This window comes from Triturus cristatus, chromosome 10 (genome assembly GCF_964204655.1).
Source record: "Triturus cristatus chromosome 10, aTriCri1.1, whole genome shotgun sequence".
NCBI classification, from domain to species: domain Eukaryota; kingdom Metazoa; phylum Chordata; class Amphibia; order Caudata; family Salamandridae; genus Triturus; species Triturus cristatus.
The window spans coordinates 995,102,840-995,122,784 of NC_140593.1; the positions used below are offsets into that span (position 1 = coordinate 995,102,840).

Below are 19,945 nucleotides of genomic sequence, written 5' to 3' on the forward strand. Positions count from 1 at the left end.
CTTTCACCTTACGAACTCCGTACCGAATCTCCCTTCCTCTGACGGTGTCAGTGAGGTTCCTCCACTGGCAACTTTCCAGGCATCTGTTCTATCAGTTAGTCCTGATAAGATCCCGTTATTCCTTAAGGGATTGAAACATCGTCGACACACACATCTCCAACTCTATACCAAAATATGTATCTAAATGTGGAGTATGAGATGTATCATAGATTGTGACTTTTTGCTTATTCACATGCTCGCTTATTGAAAAGTCACCTTTTTAAGTCACTTGCCTGTGGCAAGGAAATCGGCTGATTTCCCTCTGCCCTGTCAAGGTTTGCTCACTCATTCCTTTGTAATGTTTGCGTTCAATTTATCTGTTCATTAAATATTTCATTGATATATTATTACTTTCCAATTTTTATTACCAAAATTGTGACATTGTTTCTAAATCCAATTGTATGTCACCATGTGCACTGGAGCCATCATTTGGGGATGGGGCTTCAACGTTATCCTCGAACACGCAGCAGACCGCTCTGGTGTTTCCAGAAGGCCCCACCTCAAGGCTGCTGTGCAGCTCCACACATTTATGAGTGAGAATTGCCCTACCTGGTGGCTCAGGTGAGTTTTGCTCGCCACTGGTACCATGCGGATATTGTTATTCCTTATTACCGGCCAGAGGCGGACTTGGCTCTTCCTGCGTCCCTTGGGTCCTTGTTGCCAGTAGGCTACCCGCGTGACCCTAACGATATCCAAATATTATTTACTACTAGTTGGGCATGGCACAAACTATTGAAAATCACAGGCCCACGGATTCTGTATTCATCCGCACTGCCAGTGGTGGGAAACGGATGGATCCCTATACTGCAGGAAACGATCGTGAAACGCACGCTCGCTAAATTCCACTTGGCGACCTACGTGACCTCTTCCCAAAAGGACCTGTATTCTCTCGCACTGGGGACCCCCGTTTCCGTGACGCAACTGTTATGGATAATTTTGTACTTCAGAGGTTGCAGGGTGCTCTGAAAGCTACCATGTACATCTACCCGTTGGAACCCCCTGAGTTCCCCCTTTTAACGGGTATCATTAAGGATGGGGATAGTACACATCTTGTGGCTAGACTGTACAAGGCTGGGGTGGCCTTGTTGCCTTCCCGAAATGCTGAGGTATGAGGGGCTTGGGAGCATGATCTTGGGCATGCCATTACTGACACGCAATGGGGCAGATGCTGTGCGCAAATTCGTCCAGTCTCTCCGAATCACAGGCATAAATTGCTGCACTTTAAATTTCTTTGGAGGGCATACAAATCACTGAGTGCGCTCCACCGCATTGATCCATCTAGGTCCCATTTATGTCCGAAATGCCGCTTCCATGATGTGGACTTCACACATCTCACATGGACCTGTGTAAAGATAGGCTGCTTTTGGTCGGCAGTTTTCGTGGAAATCTCCAAAATGATAGACTTTGGTGTCATGCCCACGCCACTACTGGCACTTCTTGGGTACACGCATGACCTATCGTCGTTTTGTTGCTATTGCATTGCTCATTGCTAAACGGGAAGTGGCAATCAATTGGGGTAATAAGCGCACACCTACAGTCAAGTCATATTTGAGCAGTATGACATACTGTAACACTAACAGTGATAACTATGTGCAACTACAGTGGCTCACGGCGAGACCCCTAGATATATGGCAACCACTACACTTGTACCTCTGGGACATACCAGATACTGCAGCCACGCCAGTACCCTTACAGCCACTGAACGCGCCAATTGAGGCCGGGAGAGATATTTTAGAGATAGTGGAGGTGCTGAGCCCGTTGTAACTGACTGTCAGCTGTGCTATTCACCTATTGTAACCTTGTGCACCATTGAACTGGTTTTAGTTTTGTATTTAAGTAACTGCATGATGTATAGTAATTTTATATATGTGTATCAACATATACTGCACTGTAACCACCGTTATTCTTGTAAAAATCAATAAAAAAATAAAATAATTATGAGTGACAATTGCCTGTTTGACGTCCGGTTACTAAAACACACTGACAGCACGGAGTGCAACTGTATTAACTGTATGCCACCTAGTCCAGGATGCTGGCTACTGACCAGTGACGCCCTCACCTGGTCCACAAATGGAGAGCACTTGTCCTGCTGGAGCTGACTTGTCCGCTGACCGTCCTGCGTGCCTTCACTTGGCGCCCAATGCTGTCTGCAATTCCATTTTCTGGGATGAAGTCCAAATGGCAATAGTTGACTATTATGCCCTTAACGACGGCTTGGTTGTCTCTCTGGTGACACTGTGGGAAGCTTTCAAAGTCATAATCCGCAGAGTCTGCATCGCAAAGCCATCTGGAATACTCAAAGTGATCAGTGTGCAGCTAGCTGCCCTGGTGAGGGAGATCCGCAGCCACGAATTAGATTTCTATGAGACACGCAATCCACAGGCCCTGGTTGCTATTGGGGAGAATCTATTGGCTTATGACGAAGAGGCCCAGAGAGAAACCTGCTACCTACACCAGGAGGGAACTGCGTGGCAGTATGGCGATGCTGATCGACCCGGGAAGACACTGGCAGCTATGCTCCTGAAACCCTGGGCTGCCGCGTAGCTCATTAATAATCATCAGGTTAGCCACACGGCACCTGATGGTCTGCTCAGCACCTTGACATTGTTCTACTCCCACCTATACAGCGCCGCTGTGATCCTGATGCTGCGGCTCCACCACCTATCTGGACAAGATGCAGCTACTCTGACTTGACCCAGCCCACTGTCTGTACCTAGATGCCTCCTTCACAGTGGAAGAGGTGACTCAGGTGATTCCGAGTCTCCCCAGAGACAAGGCACTGGGGCTGGACAGACTCACCGCCTACTTTTATAAGTAATACTCTACACGTATGGGCCCAGGCTTATTGGCTGTGTACGAAGACTCTCTGGCGTCCGTGTGCTCCTACCATTCCTGAGGGAGGCGGTCATTGTAACACTACTAAAACCTGATAAAGCCTCTTGCTGCTGAGACTCATACCGCCCGTTGTCAGTGATCAATGTTGACAACAAAATATGTGCTAAACTCCTGGACAATAGGCTCTTCCACTGCTGCCAGATATTGTTCACCCGGATCAGTCTGTTTTTATGCCAGGTCACTCTTTGGCTGATAACCTCTGCACGATGTTCACCCTCATGCATGCCATGGACATCTGGCTTGCTGTGGTCACTACTCTGCTCGATGCCAGTAAGGCATTCGACTCCCTGGAAGGGCCTTACTTGTCCCACCTCCTCCAACGACTCGGACTTAGACCCCGGTTTTTATGCTTCCCTGATGGCGCACCGCCACCTCAAAAGCACGAACTCTGACCCATTCACAATTACCCACGGGACCAGACAGGAATGTCCCCTATCCCCTGATCTATTTGCTGCAGTGATGGAGCCACTGGTGGACAGGTTTTGCCAACACCATGCCCACATGGGTCTTAATTTCACAACTCGGAGGATCAGGGATGGACTGGGAACCCAAAGCATCCCTGGCAATTTTGTCCGACCAGCCCCCCACCCCCACTGCCCCCACAGGGAGCTGGAGGGTGTGCAAGTGATAAGATAAGCACTCCTGATTCTTTTTTGTACAGGGGCAAATATGGCAGTATGGCTGGAAAACAATACCCCAGTAACAAAACCTGGCCTCCAAAGCTGCAAACCCGGCCCCTACCCTTCCAACCTCCCGGGGAAACGCCTGATGCCCGCTACGGCTAGTCCGGCCCTGCAGAGAGTACTATTGTCTATGTATGTGGACTACATAATGCTCTATATCCGGGATCCCCAAAACAACCCTGTCTCCCATAATCCATAAAGTGGTGCGATTCAGTGGATTCTCTGGGATCAATATAAACTGGACTAAATTTACCCTATTCCCTCTCACTCCCAGCACTGCACCATTTGAGTCTGAATATCCTCTGCAGTGGGCGGACGGCCCAGACCAATACCTAGGTATCTGGCTGAGCCGCAATGTAGACGAACTCTGGCGTATAAATCATGACAGGGCTATGGCATGGCTTGAGGAGCAAGTTCCGGCCGACTACCCATCTCCATGGCTGGGAGGATAGCCATTGCTGAAATGGTTGTCTTGCCCAAATTACTATATCTCTTCCTTAACTTCCTACTCCCACTCCTACACACTTTCTGAAGCGGCATGCAATCGAATCTGATTTCCTTGGTCTGGGTGTGTAAACAGTTGTGAATTGTGTGGGAAATGTTCACCTTGCCCTTTCAACAGGGAAGCCTGAATGCGCCTGACATGAGCCTATATGCCTACTGTTCAAAAGCCCAATACTTACACTTTTAGCTCTACCCCACTTGATTCCAGCCTCATACGGCAGGGGAGGCAGAACAGGTGGCTCCTTGCCCGCTCACAACTGTGCTGTATCAACCCTACAAGACCCCGCATGTCGAGACTGATACAGTTGCATGCATCCGCTGGGTGTGGGATGGACTATGCCAGTGAGCCCGACTGCCCTGTCTATTTGCTCCCTTTATACCGCTAGCGTGTAATCCTGTGCTTCCACCACTGCAGGATGTGGGTGTCAGAAATCAAGCCACCAGCGAGATCTCTTTGCATTTGGTGACCTCTACCCCGACCATTACTACCTGTCTTCCTTTGATGCAGATGTGGCCCCTAAGCCCTCTATGCTAAACACCCTCCCATACCACCAGCTTTGCAGTACACGCCACACAATATACAACGCGTTCTCTGCACCCCCCACCCTGCATGTGCTAGAACACTTGTTAACAAATCCGTTCCCCCGGAAGCTAGTCACCCGGGCTGTGGTCCATGATGCAAGTCAAGCCGCTGGAGTGCGCCCGACTGCCCGTTGGGCATGGTACCTGGACCTTACTCTTCCCATCACAGATGCAGAGTGGCTCTAATGCTGCGGTCAGATCACAGTGCTAAGTTAAGTGAAGCTCAACCAAATATAGGCTCCGACTCATTGACTTCAAGTTTCTGAACTGACTTTTTCACACACCAGTACACCTCCATCGTATTGGCCTGCTCATTGAGGTGCGTTGCTGCAGATGTGCCACTCCTCAGGCCACATTCATATACCTTGCCTGAGGGTGCCCGCACATAGCCAGTTACTCAACAGACATTTATGATGCAATTACCCAAATCACATGTCACCTGCCTGTGAGGGTCCCTCTGGTAGGACTCCTGGGCAATGTTAAGGAGATCCCCCCGAAGCTCGACACCTCACTGTGACGCTATTACTACTGGCTAAAAGGCGGGTGGCCATCCAATGGGGCAGACGACCCGCGCCAAGGATTGCAGACTGGCTGAGGGATGCTGCATATTGCCAGGAGCACCTCTCACTATTGGGACCTCTTGCCTCCACAATCTCACCCGAAAGATATTTGGCAACCACTGCTGTCTTACTTGAGTCACCGAGACTTTGACACTATCTCGGATGCGGGGGTGGCCCAGCCAGGCAGAGGGATTGCCCCCTCAGTCAGTGCCTTGTACATTGGATTGCTTGGCATCCATGCGGTCGCCGGTGGACTTTCCGAGCTCCGCGTCCTCTGCAGAGTGCATGTCTGCCTGAATTTGACAATCACGTAAAGCATGAATACTCTCAAACATTTCCCCGGGGGCCGCAAAGTGCTGTCTGTGGCATGCCCGAGAGCCGCACCGATGCCAGCAAGGCGAGGGTTGGGTTAATGGAAGGTGGGCGTAGGGAAACGCGAAGCAGACGCATGATGTGGACAACAAGCAGAGCCTTCATATGACTTCTGTCTGCCACCAGCACTCTATTGTCATGCACCAAGAATTAAAGTCAGAGCATAAACTTCTAATGTAAAACATGAGAGGGAAAGAGATACTCATCTGATGGCTGAATTGCAAACTGTGAAAGCAAAAAACTTGGTATCAGTCCCCTTTTGATGAAATTGTGTGATCCTAGGCAATTAATTATTTTCACTTTGCCTCCTATTTCTTCATTAACACATATGAGATCCCCTTAAATTATAGGAGTTAAGGATGTGTGCTGTACAAAACCGTCTCTTGTATTTTATTTAATAAGCTATAATGTTGTTCCAATTATATAAGAACCAAGACTATACACAAGGTGCACCTGACAAATGACTTACCTCTTGGTTCACTAATGGCATTGTATTCAGAATGGGGCAGCTTGAATGTTTCCAAGATCATGTTTGAAAACTATCACTGCTAATAAATGCCTCTCAATGCAGTGATATAATCTGATCTACTACGGTAAAACGCTCATGGATGTTAATAGAATGCACTTTTTTGAAGTTTCCAGAGAGTTTATCAGTTTTCACATTTAGTGCAAGATGTCTTTAAATCTAAAGGTGTTCCTAAAGATAAGTCGTCTAGGGCACCTTATTTTCTTCTTTACTGTTACTTTAGTTAACGTGTAAATAACGTATGCCTGTTGTTTCACAGCTTTCTGAATGTTCCTTCTCTGTCAAGCGAACAGCAGTCCAGTGCTGCTGTTTACCAGGGGGCCATAATTAATTGTCGGGAGGGCCGCATGAGCCCCCCCCCCCGGCCGTACTTTGAGTATTCCTGCATAACTTCAATAATTGTTGTATGCTTTATGTCCCCTTCTTTCTCTTTCCCCCTCACCGATCCCCCCTTTGAGGCCGCTTATCCTGTTAAAATAAACAATAACATTCACTTTAAGCTTTGTTTTTTCGCAGTGAGCTTTTAGTTTTTTTTAACATAAAGTAATATGTTATTACCATACATATAGCCCACAGCACTCTGTGTGTGACTTGGGACTGGCTGAAGGTTCTAATGGCCAGGCCCTGCATCCCACCTCCCACCTCCCACGGGCATTCAGCCCCTCCACCCCACATGGCCAAAGACAAGCGCAATGTGCGGTTGGTCTCACAGATACTGCACTCAGGCAGATTTACCGACTTTGTCAATGAGTCACAGCACCAAAATATAAAAAGTGATCCTATTAGCTTTATCAAGGGGTGAGCATATCAATATATATAAAGCAAATCTATCCTCTTTCTCCCAAAAATCTTATCTTTAATATATATAATATATATATATATATATTTTCAATTATTTTTTATTAACTTTGTAATAAACAATACAGGTCATATTGGCTTCTGTATAGATAACACAGTTATAGATAAAATTCCAAGGACATTTTTCTGAAGGGGCTTCTTTGAGGTGTATACAATCATATGTGTCCACTCCCTCGACTTTCTTTCAGCGCCATTACAGTGGTTGGGGAGATACATATCTCTCCTCTGTAAATTATTCCATTTTCCCCACTTTTTATCCCACTTTTTGGGACACCCTCTATTTCTAAACACTTCTTTCTTTGCGATCATACATTTATCCATTTCTTTAGCCCACCCTCTCGAGGTCGGCACCTCCGTGGCTCCCCAAACCATTGCTATGTTGTGTTTGACCAATGTGTACTCCAGGGTGACCCATTGTTGTTCTGTTGTGGTGAGATCTGTTGCATCCCATATGTTGAGAAGTCCTAACTTAGGTGTTAATTGAATAGCTTTACCTATAGTCATATGTAGGTGTCTTGTAGCTTTTCCCCAGAGTGGCGCTATGTTAGGGCATTCCCATAGTACGTGATAGAATGTGGCTTCTTCCACGCAGTGTCGGAGGCAAAGTGGATCATCTCTGCGCCCAATCTTGTCGAGGGTGGTCCCAGTTAGGTAAGTTCTGTGTAATATCTTGAGCTGAATAAGGTGGAGTTTTAGTGGGATAGCCGCTTCACATGGGAAAATTAGTGCAGTTTGCCATTTCTCGTCCTCAAGTGGCTCCAGTTCTGCTTGCCATTTTTCTCGGAGACGTTGGAGTGGGTCGGGTAGATCGTTGCTAATTTTCCTATGTGTCAAAGATATGGCTTTTTTCCCTAAGGGTTCTGATAGCAATCTGTCTTCTAATGGGGATACCTCTGGTATCTCCCCTGGTGTGTGAATTGCGACAGTCAGAGCTTGTCGGATTTGCAGGTATCGAAATAGTTCCCTCTGGTCTGGGTCGTATTCTTTTTGCAATTGCACCATCGTACCAACTTCTGGTTAGTTTATGCAAGGCTATACGGGGTATTTTTCCATCCCATAGCAGTGTCCTGATTTCGCTGTTTATGTTTTTGAAGTATGACTCTGGGACTTTATAGGGGCTGTTCTGGAGGATATATAAGAAACGAGGGAGAGCTAGCATTTTGAAGAGGGCTACCCGTCCCAGTAGAGAGAGGGGCAGTGTCCTCCAGTGTCGCACGCCATTTCGCAACTGTTAGACCTGGCACCTTGGCGTGAGTTTCCCTTCCACTTTTTGATGGTGTGCCTCGATTGTTTTGCTGGTGTTGTCCGCTCAGGGCACTGCGCCACGGCTAATCCGTGCCGCCGTGCAAGTGCTCCCTAAGTAAAGTGTACCTGTAATTGATGTTCACGATTGGTTTATTGGATTCACTGTCAGTCCCCAGTAAAGTGCACCAGGGGTGCCAGGGCTCGTGAATGCCAATGCTGCTGGTGGGCTTGCAGCGCTGGTTGCGCCACCCACAGAAGCGGCCTTGTAAAATGTGTCTAGGGTCTGCCCCCGCAGACCCTGTGCGCGGTCCGGGACCGTCGCGCTGACTGCGCAAGTGCCCCCACTTGCCAGTCCCTAAACCTTCCCTTACCTACATGTTAGCCACCCCTCTGGTAGGCCCAAGGGCAGGGTGCATTGTAGGCATAAGGTAAGACATGCCCTGGTGTGTGTGGCATGTCTTAGTAGTGAATTACAGCCCTTTCCGTTCTTCACTATTGAAGGCTACCTGCTCTCCATAGGCCAGAATGGGCTGCTGGGATCACGCCAACGCTGTGACCCCAGTAGACTCAGAGAGCATGGTAGAGTGTCAAGTTTAGTATGCCTGAACTCAGGATAATCAAATACTTCTTGTAGTCAAGTTTATTTTAATATCCTGGGTTTGTAAATACTACTTTTAGAAAGTTAGTATTTACTGACCTGACCATCTCAGTCCGCCTCTGCTGTGTGTGTGTGTGTGTGTGTTCGGCCTAGCAACAGTAAGGAGCAGGGTGGGGGGATCCCCAGAGACAGGTTGGCTGCCAGGTGGTGGGTAGAGAGATCACACCAGGATGGGTGGGAGGAGTACACCTTGACTCTTGAATAGACCTGTGCTCTGCCACCACAAAGCCGGCGCCGCCCCCTGTGGGGCGGCTGATGTCTCTGCCCTGCTGCTGAAAGGAAAGAGCAGAGTCACCATAACAAAGTGCTCCAGAACTGGACTGAGCCAGGCCTAGGCCCCCTGGCGCTAAAGAACAAAAGAATCATGGTATAAAAGTAGGAGCCTGGCTCCTAAGAAATCAGAATCCTGTTTACCACAAAGAACCTCTGCCCGACTAGAAGGAGAAGGAGACGCTGGAGGAGCTGGCCTGCTGCCTGCCTTGCTGAGAAAGGAGAGGAAGAGACTATTGAAAAGACTTTGCTACTTTGTGCTTGAACATTCTCCAAGGGCTTGATCTGAGCTTGCCCCCTGAACTGAACCCCAGGACCAGTGGGTTCTCTGTGCTTCTTGCTCGTCCTCCCATTCGAGCCGTGTGTGCATCCCGCTGGAAAAGAGACTGCGCCCCTCATCGCCCCTCCTAGGGCCGTGACACTCAGGAGCTCGCCTGCCGCAATCCCGTGAGAGCCCCGCTCCGTCCGGAGCCGCTCTCTGTCCCCGGGCCAGGCCGCCTGCACCCCTGTCACCGCCTGCCATTGGAGCGCGCTGAACGCGCTATCACCCCTCCCGCCGGAAGCCGTCCGACGACTGTGATCTACGCCGGGTCATCCAGCTGCACTGACTGTGCCCTGTGACCCCGCTTCGCTATCCCCGGACATCTCAGGCCGCGCCGCCCCCGCTGTGGAGACCCTCCTGCACCGCCGTGCCAAAGGGTCGCGGGACGCGCCTGCCTACTTGCCCACACCTGCTGATTGAGGACCCAAGAACACTTCCCGAAGCTGAGAGTCGCACCGACCTGTGCCGACTCTCCACATCACGAAAGAAGTTCCAGTATCGGGCTCGGGGCCCGCAACGCCTTATTTCCCCGTTCGCAGGAACCGATCTCTGTGAGTACTGGAACTACAAGTAACATTTGCAAGAGACTACAAAGTATCCATTTGAAACTACGAACCAAGAACATTTGCCTGCTGTATAACCTGGTGGCCTAGCGAAAACGTTATTGGTCTTGTGATAAGTCTGCTGAGATATATATACCTTATTTTTACATAAAGAAACGTATTTTTATATATATCCAAGTCTGGTGTCCGTTTCTGGGGGGATTGATGTATTTACTGTGTGTATGATTGTAAGTGCTTAACCAACAACGCCTGAGGAATCGCCTTGGCTGCTCACGCCACGCACCTAGAGGGTGAGCAAGGGTCATTCAAAAGGGGTTATCCTGCGCCCTGACGTGGAGGAGAGGGTTCCTGCTTGACACAAGGGCAACCTTGCGCCAACCAGAGATCCCCGACTCTAACATTGTTGGCAGCGGTTGGGATTTCGGATTTGCACTTGTAATTTACATACAGTGAATTATTAATCACCAGATAGTGAGAGCAGACCAAATAACGCAGCCACAGGTTTTCATTTTTGGAACTTTGTTGAGACATCTGCCATTACTGCAACCATGCCTGGCTCACACTCCGCTGGAAGAGCACTCTCTGTGATTTCTGGAATAGATGAGGTGGATTGGGAGAGACTGGAAGGCTACACAACGGAGCAATTGAAAGGCTACAGTGTAAAATTCAGAGTTCCCCATGCTGGATTCAGGAAGAAGAACCAGTACCTCAAGGCGCTGAGAGCCTGGAAGGAGTCACGAGACCCACGGAATGCGGGGGACATCGTTCCGCCCGACAACCTTGAGGAGCCCAGCAGAGTCCGGTCGCCAGAGGAGCTGGCAGACAGGGCAGCAGACAGGGCGCATGCAATGGAGATGGCAAAGTTGGCAGGACAAATGGAAATGGAAAAGCAGAAGTTGGCCTTGGAGGCACAACAACGCCAAATGGATCATGATATCAGATTGAAGGAGTTGGAGCTGAAGGCGAAAAGTTTGGACACCGCTCCTTCTGGTGGCAGCACTCCACCAGTGCAGGTAGAGTCCAAGGTGTACATCCCCAAAGATGTAGTAAAGGAGTATTTTAGAAAGGATGACATAGGGCAGTGGTTTAGGGCCTACGAGGTGGCCATGTCCTCACACCGGGTCCCTGAGAAAGACTGGGGAGCGGGGTTGTGGGGAAGGTTCCTCGCTGAAGGGCGTGACACACTGTTAGATTTACCCCTAGATCTCCAAACCTCATACCCCCATATGAAGGAAGCTTTAATGACCAGGTATGGGTTAACTCCGGAGCTATATAGACAGCGGTTCAAGGAGACGAAGAAGATCCCTGAGAGTACGTATGTGGAGTATGTGACCTTTTTCTGCAGAGCGCTGGATGGTTGGGTGAAGGGTAGCAAAGTGAATGATTATCAAGGGCTGCTTGATTTAATTGCATGGGAGCACTTGTCCAGTCAATGTTTTCCTGAGCTACGCCAGCACCTGATTGATAGCAAGCTGTCCAACCCGAGGAAGCTTGCTGAGGAGGCGGACCGCTGGCTCAGCACCAGGGTCCACAAGGGTCAAGTGGGAGACTCCGCCAAGGGTGGGCAGGGTCCCCAGCAGAAGAGTGGGGGGGACAAGGGTAAACAGAAGGGGTTCCAAAAAGGCCCCCAAAGTAACTCCCAAGGGAACCAGCAGAAGGGTTCTCAGCCTCCCCCACCGCCGCAGCAGAACGGGGCCCCGACAGGTAGACCTGTTCCAAAGGGGCCCTTCAATTGTTATAAGTGTGGTGACCCGGGTCACATTGCCTCTGATCCTAAGTGTCGCCTGTTTGGTAAGACCGCACCCACTGGTGCTCCACCCCGGCAAGTAGCTAGTGTTAACTTTGGGGAGGAGGTAGCAGTCCAGGAGGGTGGGGGTCCCGGGCAGATGACCCTAGTCTCGCTAGGAGACAGTGAGATGGTCCCTGTAACCTACCTGCCCTCTAACACTAAGAAATATGGGCAGGTGGTGACCATCAATGGAAGAAAGGTGGAGGCTCTTAGAGATACAGGAGCCAGCGTGACCTCGGTGAGGCAACACCTGGTGTCTCAAGAGCAGATTGTACCCAATGCCTACTGTAGGGTTGTCAATGCTGACAACGTAGAGAGTCGTTGTCCAATGGCTCAAGTTCCCTTTGAGTGGGGGGAGGTCTCTGGTACTCTACAAGTCGCTGTGAGAACTGACATGCCTGTAGATTGTCTGCTAGGGAACGACCTGGAGAGCTCCCCTTGGGAAAAGGTGGAGAAGACCACGCATCTGAGGATGGTGGGTCTACCCGACTGGGCGTGCGTGACCACCCGGTCCATGGCAGCCGGTAGGGGTGTTGAGAGGGTCCTGGAGCCTGAGGGAGAGGTCCAGGAACCGGCCTTAGGGAGAAGGCGCAGGAGGCGCGGGAAACCGGCCCCCGAAGTTCCCACGGCCCAGGAGGAAGTAGACCCTGAGGGGGATGCTCTGGAGCCTACCGGGGAACAGATTGCCGAACTGGGAGATCTGCCTGAGCTGACCCATTGGCAGCAAGAAGGAGGTCCCTCCAGGGAGGAATTCTGCAGGGAGCAGAAAGAATGCCCTTCTCTCGTGGGTATGCGGCAACAGGCTGCAGACCAGGCCAATGGTGTTCAGGCCAAAACACACTACGTGTACTGGGAGAGTGACCTCCTGTATTCCGAGCCTAAGGCTGCTGAACCTGGGTCAGCCAGTGTGCTGGTGGTACCCCAGAAGTTCAGAACCTTCCTACTGGGGCTGGCTCATGATGTGCCGTTAGCAGGACATTTGGGGATGGACAAGACCTATGACAGGCTTGTCACCCACTTTTACTGGCCCCAAATGCACAAGAATTCAGATTCCTACTGCAGAACCTGTCAGACTTGCCAGGCAAGTGGTAAGAGCGGAGGGAAGCACAGGGCTCCTCTGCAACCCTTCCCTGTGGTCGGTACGCCATTCTAACGAGTGGGTATTGACATTGTGGGGCCTGTGGACCCCAAGACAGCCCTGGGCAACAGGTTCATCCTGGTCTTGGTGGACCATGCCACCCGGTACCCTGAAGCCATCCCTCTGAGGACAGTGACGGCCCCCGTGGTGGGACGGGCACTGATGGGAATTTTCTCCCGAGTGGGATTCCCTCTAGAGGTGGTGAGCGACAGGGGGACCAATTTCATATCCACATATATGAAATCCCTGTGGAAGGAGTGTGGGGTAACTTACAAGTTCACCACTCCTTACCACCCCCAAGGAAACGGGTTGGTTGAGAGATTCAACCGAACCCTCAAAGGCATGATCATGGGCCTGGACGGTCCAATGAGGCGTAAGTGGGACATCCTCTTGCCATGCCTGCTCTTCGCTTACCGAGAGGTGCCACAGAAGTCTCTAGGATTCAGCCCCTTTGAGCTTCTGTATGGTCACCCGGTAAGAGGACCTCTGAGTTTGGTGAAGGAAGGCTGGGAGCAATCTCCCAGGAAACCTCCCCAGAATGTATATAGTTACATGCTGGCCTTCCGAAACCAGACTCGGCGTTTCAGGCAACTTGCTGAGGCAAATCTGGAAGCCAGCCAGGAGGAGATGAAGCGGTGGTACGACCGGAATGCCACTCTGGTAGAGCTTCAACCTGGACAAAAGGTGTGGGTCTTGGCCCCAGTGGAGCCTTGTGCACTTCAGGATAAGTGGACAGGTCCATTTGAGGTTGTGGAGCGCAAAAGTCCTATCACCTACTTGGTGGACATGCAGACTCCCAGGAACCCTTTGAGGGTCCTACATGTTAACCGCCTTAAGCCCCACTTAGAGAGGACCGAAGTGGGCATGCTGCTGGCCACTGATGATGGAATGGAGGAGGAGACCGAGCCTCTTCCTGACCTCTTAGTGGCCTCTGAGAAAGATGGGTCAGTGGATGTAGTTAACCTCTCACCCACCCTGACGCCCGAACAACAGGAAGACTGCCGCCACTTGCTGGGACAATTTTCCTACCGATTCTCCCTGGTTCCTGGTGTCACAGATTGGTGCGTCCATGATGTGGACACAGGAGACAGCTTACCTGTGAAGCACAAGGCTTACAGGGTAACTGACAGGGTCAGAGCTTGCATCAAGGAGGAGGTCTCCAAAATGCTTGCGCTAGGGGAGGTTGAGTCCTCCAGCAGTCCTTGGTCCAGCCCCGTGGTCTTGGTCCCAAAGGCTGCTGCGCCGGGAGCCACACCTGAACTCCGGTTCTGTGTGGACTACAGAGGACTCAATTCAGTCACGAAGACTGACGCGCACCCCATCCCCAGAGCTGATGAGCTCTTTGATCGGCTGGGGGCTGCCCGGTTCCTCAGTACGTTTGATTTAACGTCTGGGTACTGGCAGATCGCCTTGACCGATGGGGCCAAAGAGAGGTCAGCATTCTCTACTCCAGATGGGCACTTCCAGTTCCGAGTCATGCCATTTGGAATGAAGAATGCCCCTGCCACCTTTCAGAGGTTGGTCAACCAGGTACTGGTTGGGCTGGATGCGTTCAGTGCCGCCTACCTGGATGACATCGCAGTGTTCAGTGCCACCTGGCCTGAACACCTGCGCCACCTCTGGGAAGTGTTGATGGCGCTGCGCCGAGCAGGCCTCACGATCAAGGCAAGCAAGTGCCAGATCGGGCAGGGTTCCGTGGTGTACTTGGGACACCAAGTGGGGAGTGGCAAGGTGGCACCCTTGCAACCCAAAATTGAGACCATCCTGGCTTGGGAACCCCCCAAGACGCAGACCGCAGTGAGGGCCTTCCTGGGGCTCACTGGGTACTACAGGAGGTTTGTCAAGGGCTATGGAACGATCGTTGCCCCCTTGACAGAGCTGACTTCTAAGAAGCAGCCCAGGAACGTGATTTGGACTGACACCTGTCAGAAAGCTTTCGACACCCTGAAGACTGCCATGTGCACGGCGCCCGTGCTCTTGGCCCCTGACTTCTCCAAGGAATTCCTAGTGCAGACAGACGCTTCAGAGCATGGTGTAGGGGCTGTTCTTTCACAGATGACTGAGGAGGGCTGGGACCAACCCGTAGCCTTCATCAGTAGGAGGTTACTTCCACGGGAAAGTAGGTGGAGTGCAATTGAGCGAGAAGCATTTGCTGTGGTCTGGGCGCTGAAGAAGCTAAGACCCTACTTGTTTGGGTCTCACTTCCGGGTTCAGACGGACCACAGGCCCCTCAGATGGTTGATGCAAATGAGGGGTGAAAACCCGAAGCTGTTGAGGTGGTCCATCTCCCTACAGGGTATGGACTTTACGGTGGAACACCGTCCTGGTACAGATCACGCCAACGCTGACGGTCTGTCCAGGTATTTCCGCCTTAGTGACGAGGAAACCCCTGGGCAAGGGTAGTTCTCCCCACAGTTCAGCTGGAGGGGACACGTGTTAGACCTGGCACCTTGGCGTGAGTTTCCCTTCCACTTTTTGATGGTGTGCCTCGATTGTTTTGCTGGTGTTGTCCGCTCAGGGCACTGCGCCACGGCTAATCCGTGCCGCCGTGCAAGTGCTCCCTAAGTAAAGTGTACCTGTAATTGATGTTCACGATTGGTTTATTGGATTCACTGTCAGTCCCCAGTAAAGTGCACCAGGGGTGCCAGGGCTCGTGAATGCCAATGCTGCTGGTGGGCTTGCAGCGCTGGTTGCGCCACCCACAGAAGCGGCCTTGTAAAATGTGTCTAGGGTCTGCCCCCGCAGACCCTGTGCGCGGTCCGGGACCGTCGCGCTGACTGCGCAAGTGCCCCCACTTGCCAGTCCCTAAACCTTCCCTTACCTACATGTTAGCCACCCCTCTGGTAGGCCCAAGGGCAGGGTGCATTGTAGGCATAAGGTAAGACATGCCCTGGTGTGTGTGGCATGTCTTAGTAGTGAATTACAGCCCTTTCCGTTCTTCACTATTGAAGGCTACCTGCTCTCCATAGGCCAGAATGGGCTGCTGGGATCACGCCAACGCTGTGACCCCAGTAGACTCAGAGAGCATGGTAGAGTGTCAAGTTTAGTATGCCTGAACTCAGGATAATCAAATACTTCTTGTAGTCAAGTTTATTTTAATATCCTGGGTTTGTAAATACTACTTTTAGAAAGTTAGTATTTACTGACCTGACCATCTCAGTCCGCCTCTGCTGTGTGTGTGTGTGTGTGTGTTCGGCCTAGCAACAGTAAGGAGCAGGGTGGGGGGATCCCCAGAGACAGGTTGGCTGCCAGGTGGTGGGTAGAGAGATCACACCAGGATGGGTGGGAGGAGTACACCTTGACTCTTGAATAGACCTGTGCTCTGCCACCACAAAGCCGGCGCCGCCCCCTGTGGGGCGGCTGATGTCTCTGCCCTGCTGCTGAAAGGAAAGAGCAGAGTCACCATAACAAAGTGCTCCAGAACTGGACTGAGCCAGGCCTAGGCCCCCTGGCGCTAAAGAACAAAAGAATCATGGTATAAAAGTAGGAGCCTGGCTCCTAAGAAATCAGAATCCTGTTTACCACAAAGAACCTCTGCCCGACTAGAAGGAGAAGGAGACGCTGGAGGAGCTGGCCTGCTGCCTGCCTTGCTGAGAAAGGAGAGGAAGAGACTATTGAAAAGACTTTGCTACTTTGTGCTTGAACATTCTCCAAGGGCTTGATCTGAGCTTGCCCCCTGAACTGAACCCCAGGACCAGTGGGTTCTCTGTGCTTCTTGCTCGTCCTCCCATTCGAGCCGTGTGTGCATCCCGCTGGAAAAGAGACTGCGCCCCTCATCGCCCCTCCTAGGGCCGTGACACTCAGGAGCTCGCCTGCCGCAATCCCGTGAGAGCCCCGCTCCGTCCGGAGCCGCTCTCTGTCCCCGGGCCAGGCCGCCTGCACCCCTGTCACCGCCTGCCATTGGAGCGCGCTGAACGCGCTATCACCCCTCCCGCCGGAAGCCGTCCGACGACTGTGATCTACGCCGGGTCATCCAGCTGCACTGACTGTGCCCTGTGACCCCGCTTCGCTATCCCCGGACATCTCAGGCCGCGCCGCCCCCGCTGTGGAGACCCTCCTGCACCGCCGTGCCAAAGGGTCGCGGGACGCGCCTGCCTACTTGCCCACACCTGCTGATTGAGGACCCAAGAACACTTCCCGAAGCTGAGAGTCGCACCGACCTGTGCCGACTCTCCACATCACGAAAGAAGTTCCAGTATCGGGCTCGGGGCCCGCAACGCCTTATTTCCCCGTTCGCAGGAACCGATCTCTGTGAGTACTGGAACTACAAGTAACATTTGCAAGAGACTACAAAGTATCCATTTGAAACTACGAACCAAGAACATTTGCCTGCTGTATAACCTGGTGGCCTAGCGAAAACGTTATTGGTCTTGTGATAAGTCTGCTGAGATATATATACCTTATTTTTACATAAAGAAACGTATTTTTATATATATCCAAGTCTGGTGTCCGTTTCTGGGGGGATTGATGTATTTACTGTGTGTATGATTGTAAGTGCTTAACCAACAACGCCTGAGGAATCGCCTTGGCTGCTCACGCCACGCACCTAGAGGGTGAGCAAGGGTCATTCAAAAGGGGTTATCCTGCGCCCTGACGTGGAGGAGAGGGTTCCTGCTTGACACAAGGGCAACCTTGCGCCAACCAGAGATCCCCGACTCTAACATTGTTGGCAGCGGTTGGGATTTCGGATTTGCACTTGTAATTTACATACAGTGAATTATTAATCACCAGATAGTGAGAGCAGACCAAATAACGCAGCCACAGGTTTTCATTTTTGGAACTTTGTTGAGACATCTGCCATTACTGCAACCATGCCTGGCTCACACTCCGCTGGAAGAGCACTCTCTGTGATTTCTGGAATAGATGAGGTGGATTGGGAGAGACTGGAAGGCTACACAACGGAGCAATTGAAAGGCTACAGTGTAAAATTCAGAGTTCCCCATGCTGGATTCAGGAAGAAGAACCAGTACCTCAAGGCGCTGAGAGCCTGGAAGGAGTCACGAGACCCACGGAATGCGGGGGACATCGTTCCGCCCGACAACCTTGAGGAGCCCAGCAGAGTCCGGTCGCCAGAGGAGCTGGCAGACAGGGCAGCAGACAGGGCGCATGCAATGGAGATGGCAAAGTTGGCAGGACAAATGGAAATGGAAAAGCAGAAGTTGGCCTTGGAGGCACAACAACGCCAAATGGATCATGATATCAGATTGAAGGAGTTGGAGCTGAAGGCGAAAAGTTTGGACACCGCTCCTTCTGGTGGCAGCACTCCACCAGTGCAGGTAGAGTCCAAGGTGTACATCCCCAAAGATGTAGTAAAGGAGTATTTTAGAAAGGATGACATAGGGCAGTGGTTTAGGGCCTACGAGGTGGCCATGTCCTCACACCGGGTCCCTGAGAAAGACTGGGGAGCGGGGTTGTGGGGAAGGTTCCTCGCTGAAGGGCGTGACACACTGTTAGATTTACCCCTAGATCTCCAAACCTCATACCCCCATATGAAGGAAGCTTTAATGACCAGGTATGGGTTAACTCCGGAGCTATATAGACAGCGGTTCAGGGAGACGAAGAAGATCCCTGAGAGTACGTATGTGGAGTATGTGACCTTTTTCTGCAGAGCGCTGGATGGTTGGGTGAAGGGTAGCAAAGTGAATGATTATCAAGGGCTGCTTGATTTAATTGCATGGGAGCACTTGTCCAGTCAATGTTTTCCTGAGCTACGCCAGCACCTGATTGATAGCAAGCTGTCCAACCCGAGGAAGCTTGCTGAGGAGGCGGACCGCTGGCTCAGCACCAGGGTCCACAAGGGTCAAGTGGGAGACTCCGCCAAGGGTGGGCAGGGTCCCCAGCAGAAGAGTGGGGGGGACAAGGGTAAACAGAAGGGGTTCCAAAAAGGCCCCCAAAGTAACTCCCAAGGGAACCAGCAGAAGGGTTCTCAGCCTCCCCCACCGCCGCAGCAGAACGGGGCCCCGACAGGTAGACCTGTTCCAAAGGGGCCCTTCAATTGTTATAAGTGTGGTGACCCGGGTCACATTGCCTCTGATCCTAAGTGTCGCCTGTTTGGTAAGACCGCACCCACTGGTGCTCCACCCCGGCAAGTAGCTAGTGTTAACTTTGGGGAGGAGGTAGCAGTCCAGGAGGGTGGGGGTCCCGGGCAGATGACCCTAGTCTCGCTAGGAGACAGTGAGATGGTCCCTGTAACCTACCTGCCCTCTAACACTAAGAAATATGGGCAGGTGGTGACCATCAATGGAAGAAAGGTGGAGGCTCTTAGAGATACAGGAGCCAGCGTGACCTCGGTGAGGCAACACCTGGTGTCTCAAGAGCAGATTGTACCCAATGCCTACTGTAGGGTTGTCAATGCTGACAACGTAGAGAGTCGTTGTCCAATGGCTCAAGTTCCCTTTGAGTGGGGGGAGGTCTCTGGTACTCTACAAGTCGCTGTGAGAACTGACATGCCTGTAGATTGTCTGCTAGGGAACGACCTGGAGAGCTCCCCTTGGGAAAAGGTGGAGAAGACCACGCATCTGAGGATGGTGGGTCTACCCGACTGGGCGTGCGTGACCACCCGGTCCATGGCAGCCGGTAGGGGTGTTGAGAGGGTCCTGGAGCCTGAGGGAGAGGTCCAGGAACCGGCCTTAGGGAGAAGGCGCAGGAGGCGCGGGAAACCGGCCCCCGAAGTTCCCACGGCCCAGGAGGAAGTAGACCCTGAGGGGGATGCTCTGGAGCCTACCGGGGAACAGATTGCCGAACTGGGAGATCTGCCTGAGCTGACCCATTGGCAGCAAGAAGGAGGTCCCTCCAGGGAGGAATTCTGCAGGGAGCAGAAAGAATGCCCTTCTCTCGTGGGTATGCGGCAACAGGCTGCAGACCAGGCCAATGGTGTTCAGGCCAAAACACACTACGTGTACTGGGAGAGTGACCTCCTGTATTCCGAGCCTAAGGCTGCT

At 51.8% G+C, this 19,945-nt stretch overlaps 1 protein-coding gene across 1 annotated transcript in view; it reads left to right on the forward strand.

Annotated features, from left to right (window-relative positions):
• The window catches only part of MYO15A (myosin XVA), a 1,126,038-nt gene that overhangs the window by 353,124 nt on the left and 752,969 nt on the right, over nt 1–19,945 (forward strand). The window contains exon 25 of the mRNA XM_085631315.1: nt 987–1,145. Coding sequence (XP_085487441.1) covers nt 987–1,145 — 159 coding nt within the window. The remainder of the gene's footprint in view (nt 1–986; nt 1,146–19,945) is intronic.